Source organism: Salvelinus fontinalis, chromosome 1, assembly GCF_029448725.1.
Source record: "Salvelinus fontinalis isolate EN_2023a chromosome 1, ASM2944872v1, whole genome shotgun sequence".
NCBI classification, from domain to species: domain Eukaryota; kingdom Metazoa; phylum Chordata; class Actinopteri; order Salmoniformes; family Salmonidae; genus Salvelinus; species Salvelinus fontinalis.
In genome coordinates, this window is record NC_074665.1 from 47,507,649 (window position 1) to 47,514,647 (window position 6,999).

Sequence of the window (6,999 nt, forward strand, 5' to 3'; positions counted from 1 at the left end):
CAGGACCATTCACAGTTTAGTATACTTTTTTTTGTCAAGAGAGGCCAGATGCTTTCCTTGCGTTCAGTGCTATGGGCAGCAACAATGTCATACTCGTTTGGACCAGACAGCATCATGTACAGTTGAAGTCGGAAGTTTACATACACCTTAGGCGAATACATTTTAACTCAGTTTTTCACTCAATTCCCTGTCTAAGGACAGTTAGGATCACCACACTATTTTAAGAATGTGGAATGTCAGAATAATAGTAGAAAGAATTATTTATTTCAGCTTTTATTTCTTTAATCACATTCCCAGTGGGTCAGAAGTTTACATAGATCCAATTAGTATTTGGTAACATTGCCTTTAAATTGTTTAACTTGGGTCAAACATTTCAGGTAGCCTTCCACAAGCTTCCCACAATAAGTTGGGTGAATTTTGGCCCATTCCTCCTGACAGACCTTGTGTAATTGAGTCAGGTTTGTAGGCCTTCTTGCTTCGCACACACTTTCAGTTCTGCCCACAAATTTTCTATCGGATTGAGGTCAGGGCTTTGTGATGGCCACTCCAATACCTTGACTTTGTTGTCCTTGATCCATTTTCCCACAACTTTGGAAGTATGCTTGGGGTCATTGTCCATTTGGAAGACCCATTTGCAACCAAGCTTTAACTTCCTGACTGATGTCTTGAGATGTTGCTTCTATATATCCACATAATGTTCCCTCCTCATGATGCCATCTATTTTGTGAAGTGCACCAGTCCCTCCTGCAGCAAAGCACCCCCACAACATGATGCTGCCACCCCCGTGCTTCGCGGTCGGGATAGTGTTCTTCGGCTTGCAAGCATCCCCCTTTTTCCTCCAAACATAATGATGGTCATTATGGCCAAACAGTTCTATTTTTGTTTCATCAGACCAGAGGGCATTTCTCCAAAATGTACAATCTTTGTCCCCATATGCAGTTGCAAACCGTAGTCAGGCTTTTTTATGGCGGTTTTGGAGCAGTGGCTTCTTCCTTGCTGAGCGGCCTTTCAGGTTATGTCGATATAGGACTCGTTTTACTGTGGATATAGATACTTTTGTGTACCCGTTTCCTCCAGCATCTTCATAAGGTCCTTTGCTGTTGTCTGGGATTAATTTGGGATTGATTTGCACTTTTCGCACCAAAGTACGTTCATCTCTAGGAGACAGAACTTATCTCCTTCCTAAGCGGTATGACGGCTGCGTGGTCCCATGGTGTTTATACTTGCGTACTATTGTTTGTACAGATGAACATGGTACCTTCAGGCGTTTGGAAATTGCTCCCAAGGATGAACCAGACTTGTGGAGGTCTACCATTTTTTTCTGAGGTCTTGGCTGATTTCTTTTGATTTCCCCATGATGTCAAGCAAAGAGGCATTGAGTTTGAAGGTAGGCCTTGAAATACATCCACAGGTATACCTCCAATTGACTCAAATTATGTCAATTAGCCTATCAGAATCTTCTAAAGCCATGACAACGTTTTCTGGAATTTTCCAAGCTGTTTAAAGGCACAGTCAACTTAGTGTATGTAAACTTCTGACCCACTGGAATTGTGATCTGTCTGGAAACAATTGTTGGAAAAAGTTATGTAGATGTCCTAACTGACTTGCCAAAATGATAGTTTGTTAACAAGGAATTTGTGGAGTTGTTTAAAAACAAGTTTTAATGACTCCAAACTAAGTGTGTGTAAACTTCCGACTTCAACTGTAGATGGCATACACATAGAGACAGATGTGTATGCCATGTGTATGTCGCTCGAATGCTTTGTCCTGTGAGATCCATTCAGCCGGAACATTATGAAACACAGAGAAACAAAAGATTAATTATTTTGTTATTTATTTGTCCATTTCTTTGGGAAGCCTGGCTTCCCTTTAAATCCATTAATACACACCACTAGTGTGCACTGGTTCAATGTGTGCTTAATGTGAGGGCCCAAAGGCAAATGATTAAATATCAAATAGATTTTGTGCAAAACTCCACATAAAATGATACAGGTTTTACATAAATGCATTGACAATATGGTAAAAGGTATAGCCTAACAGAATGGTGTGACTAGTTATGCTATCAGAACTCTTTAAAAATAATAGTTTCTGAGGTGCCCTCTGCTTATTTACCTATTTTTTTCGAACTCTTTCGCACGTGAGCAGTTGGCATCCTCTGAATTTAATTAGACAACTTTGCGGTTAAGAATAATATATGGGCATGTCACTATATTGTGACCAAAAACGTTCTCAAATTCAAAAACGGCAACTTTTTAAAACATATTTTATATTTGGAATGTGAAAAACGGCAACCTTTTAAAACATATTTTATATTTGGAATGAACTCCTGTCTCGACCCCAGGGCATATTTGCCATGAAGAACTACTGAACGCAAAATAGCTGTTCACTTAGGCTATCTTGGCCACAGGTAGCTGTAAAGTTGAAATGGTAGGATAGGCCTACCGGGCCAACCAAGAGTTTTTCCTTTTTTACAAGGAGTAAGTAGCATAGCTGAATAACTGAAATATTGATGTTTAAAGTTCAAAAGTAATAGAAAATAAATGCTATACTACTTTGAAGAAAAGGACGTTTGAATATTCTTGTCCTTTTAGAAACATTTTAACTGCTGCACTGAAAACCGCATGAGAATATGGAGAGCGACCAGGAGATGGAAGTATTGAGTTAACTTCAGGTAGAAAAAAACTGTTTTCTTTAGGGTGGCATCCTTTCCTTGTCCAAATCCCAACTGCACTGTACAGTAGGACAGAAAAAAGCGATGGCTTAAAACAGATGCTCCGCTCAACAAATAATGTTGCTTCACCTATAGTTTAGGCCTACATTACAGAGAAATGATACAAGGAAATTACCGAAGGATGCTTCTTTAGCTCGACTCAGTTCCCGACCTTTAGTTCGGGCTAATGGGCTTGGTTCAGGATTTGGAAAATGTACTTTCTTGAAAGGTGTACCGTGAGAACATAAATTACAACACTTTTTTTTAATACTCCGCCATTTGTTGGTAATTGATAGGCACATGTTCTGAAACTGTAATAGCTTCGTCAGTTTGTGTAGGTATGGTTATGTATGGTTGTAGTGTTGGTTGATGTCTGTTTTTTTCTTCAGACGTATAGGTCCTAACTGTAGCGTAGGTCTACATCTGGTCAATAAAATAAAAAGCCTTGAAGTGGGCTTTCAATGACCCCAATTCTAGGTAATTCAATCATATATGACATTTTTAGGTCTACGGTAGCTAATAGTTTCAGTCAAACCGCATAAACCACATAAAACATTTATTCATTATGTTACCAATTTGGATACCAGGGCTCATAACTTCATACGAGTCGAACATTTTCAGCTGATTGCAGATGTCAAGGAAGCTCTCCTTTTGACTCGTTTTATATGCGTAGAATTTAGTTAATAATTGTTTCATTCGTCAATAGCCCCTCGATTACGTAATCTGTGCAATTCATTCAAATAAGTGTTGCGAACGGTAGTTTAGACATGTACGCCTACGCATGCTTAAAATGCGCGTGAAGTTGTGACACATATTTCGATGAGAAAAGTTTATTGTATTATAAACAGTTTCAAAAGTAATGCAATACATAGTCCGCAGTGTATTACAAATATACTTAATTAATTGAACATGGTTGGTTTTCAAAGTAGTAGCATTAATTAATTGAACATGGTTGGTTTACAAAGTAGTAGCATAGAGTCCGCATTTGGAGCCATTACGCATCACTTGAAAATCTTGCTGACGTCCATTGCCTACACAGTTCTTCTATACATTGTATAGTTTAACAATGCTCGCTATTGAAACGTGTGTTTTCAGAATGACCTCGTGCTAAGAGAACAATAACTATTCACTTGTTCCAATAGCCTAAACAATAATAATTCCAGATTAGTGTCACATATATTTTCTAACAGGTCCATATGCTACAGGTTTCCAAAGATCACAGAGGATTAATAGCGTACATAGTAGCCCAACAATTAATGCTGTCACACACCAACAATTTAATTCCAGACCCTCTTTTACAGCATCAATGGAGTGGAAAACAATAGGTAAAAACGTATAAGTTCGCATGAGACCATACAAAAATAATATTACATATACGAAAAACATATTCTCAAAGTATTTACAGTGACTTTTATTATAATAAGTCTCTCTGAAATGTCCATTTACTTCTTCTTTGCGGCTTTCTTGGCTGCGGCCTTGGGTTTGGGTTTCGCAGCTTTGGCCTTCTTGGATTTCGTTGCCTTGGCTGGCTTGGCCACCTTGGTTTTCTTTGCTACTTTCTTGGGCTTTGGTGCCGCTTTCTTCGGGGACTTTTTCACTTTCTTCACTGCCACTTTTGCTTTCTTTGCTTTTGCTGGTGATTTGGCCACCTTCTTGGGCTTTGCAACCTTCTTGGGCTTGGCGGCTTTAACAGGCGACTTCTTTGCTTTCACAACGGCTTTAACTTTAGGTGCCTTTTTGGTGTCCTCTGCTTTAGCCAGTTTGAAGGAGCCTGACGCGCCGATGCCTTTGGTGTGGCGCAGGACCCCTTCACTCACCATCCTCTTCAGGGACAGCTTAATCTGAGAATCGGCATTGTCCCCCACCTTGTAGTGGCTTTTGATGTACTTCTGGACAGATTGTCTGGACGCACCTCCACGGCTTTTGTCTGCATGGACGGCTGCCTTAATCATATCAGAGTATTTCGGGTGTGAAGCAGGTTTCTTGGGTGCCTTCGCCTTTTTTGCCTTTGGGGCTGGAGCTGCCGCCGTCTCTGCCATAGTTGACTCGTGAGAGTTGTTGAATTCTGTGAGAATATGCGGGTTCAGTTCAAGTATTCCCGTCTGTCACAAACGTCAAAAGCTGCTAAATAAATATTTCCTAACTTGTAATAGTTCTGGAAAGGTCCGGGTTTGCTATTAACATATAAGTTAATGTAAATTTGCCACACACGATGGCGCGTCACAGCTGATTTTCTATTAAGGCATCTTATTCTACAAACGTTCCTCTGACTTTATGAAGCGTAAGCGCGGACGTGATTGAGAACACCAACCGCCAGCAGCTGATCCAGCAGGCTCCATGGAACTCTCGTCGTCCCGTTTGTGTTTCTTCATCCTCGAACTCTTGCTAAATTTAAAAAGTATTGCATTGCATATGTCTATAAAAACGACTGGCTTGAAAGTAGACACTTTGGGCTTTACGGGCATATTCATATTTTTATAGAATTCGCTGACCGATAAACTTTTATTTCATGAAAACCTACCCGAAGCACTGCGCGTTGTTATCAATATTGAAGAATTCCTATTAAATTGACCCAAACAGACAGAACCGACGAGACAAATGACGAATGCATAATGAAAATGAATCAATACTTTAACGAATGCACGTGGTTTGACCCGTGCAACAGCTCGTTTTTGCTTTTAATACACCGATATAATTTTCGAACTAACACAGTCCGGCCATTGACTTTGAGTGACGTGGTCGAGATTATTTACTGTTAAACCTCCTATAAATAAATGACAGAATATCTGATGTATGGGTAAAGCATCTGATGTTAATATAGATTTATATAGGCTTTAGTGGAATGGTTACGTTTCATTTCTTTGATGTTTTAAGGCAGAATTGGGAATAAACAAACTGGCACTATGCTTCTTGCGACTGTGCTCCATTGTCAGGAAAGTTGCCAACACCTCCAAAGATCTGCTTCTCTGATAATAATTCACGGAATCTGTCCACATTTTCATCAAAGAAACATGATTATCTGATATTTGACGTGGTATTCGCTCAATTGGAGTGACTACTATCTACACAAAACTAAACCTATCATTTAACATAGGGCGCATTGATGACATTCTTTTGTTTAGTGGCTGGTAGTCTATAGGACCGTCGACTGAACGACATGACTACGAGTGGATCAACACATATTTCCCACTGCTATAAATGTTTAATGCGCAGTGATACAGGCTACATTTGTTACAACAGGAAACATTGCAATTGTTTGTTTTTATTTCAGATTTTCATCTGATATTTTTTCCCTGTAGCCCAAACGCCATCTTGAATCCCTTAGTAAAAGTCATATTCTTTTTAAATTCATTTTCTGCTATTAGGCCTTTATGACTGTTTTTAATAAAGTAATTGTGACGTACTATTTTTCCTAACATATAAAAATATATTAATCACAACTTTGTATGTCATTCTTTGCAGTTGGTCCATAACGTCACATAACACTGTCAAGCAGGTTTAGGCTAATTGTAGCAGGTGATGTTTTCAATTTTGACCATTATTCAAGTCGTAGGATACCTAGTTATGCCAATAGCCTATTAGTCATCATAGCGTATGGATTCAAAATCGTATGAAAAATGTATTCAAATTCTTATGGAATAGACTGCACAAAGACGGACCAAAACAGTTTGGCTGTATGCTCTCTCTCCTTCCTCGCTCTGACCCTTTCTCTCCTCCCTCTCTCAGATGAGTAGCCTATAAGTGCGTCTGCGACAGTATGTGTTTGTTAGTGGGTGAAGGAGTGAGTGTTCATAAGGGAGCGCGCTAAATGAACGAATGAATGCGCGCGCACTGTCGTTCGGTATGTAGTGAAAATTCGTATTCACGCTGACGAGTGCCAACAATTTGAGAGCAGTAGTGGTCGACCTCTTTCGGACGTTCATGGCCTCCTTAATCGATATTTGGCAATTTTCTAGTGGGTCATTATGGTCACAGAACACTCAAAAGTGTCAGAAGAAGGGTAGTTCTTCCGTCGGGTTTGTGCCTAGGGTTTGGTGCTGAAAACAGCACCCAAACGCACTTCTCGCGCTACAAGGCCACTCCCTCCTTTCACCAACAGAGGGACGTCTTTAACAATGGACGGACGGCCTGTTGGGTCAACAGAATCCATCGCATTATTCTTAGATTATTTGAAGACCATAATGAATCAGTAGTCAATGCGCCAACTGTAGGGTTTGTAAATTATTGATTTATGGCTACTGTAAACATACCCTCACTTGAATCTGTGCATGATCTACAGCCATTTGTAA

At 39.8% G+C, this 6,999-nt stretch overlaps 1 protein-coding gene across 1 annotated transcript; it reads right to left on the reverse strand.

The window, feature by feature from the left end:
• Nucleotides 1–3,524: 3,524 nt before the first annotated feature.
• On the reverse strand, nt 3,525–4,969 carry LOC129856004 (histone H1.0-B). Its single transcript, XM_055924137.1, has one exon. The coding sequence runs from the start codon at nt 4,747–4,749 to the stop codon at nt 4,153–4,155; it is 597 nt and encodes a 198-aa protein (XP_055780112.1). The 5' UTR covers nt 4,750–4,969; the 3' UTR covers nt 3,525–4,152.
• Between the last annotated feature and the right edge of the window lie 2,030 nt (nt 4,970–6,999).

Bases quoted from the DNA above. Each gene is read 5' to 3' on its own strand.
- LOC129856004 (XM_055924137.1), bottom strand. From the start codon at position 4,749: ATGGCAGAGACGGCGGCAGCTCCAGCCCCAAAGGCAAAAAAGGCGAAG.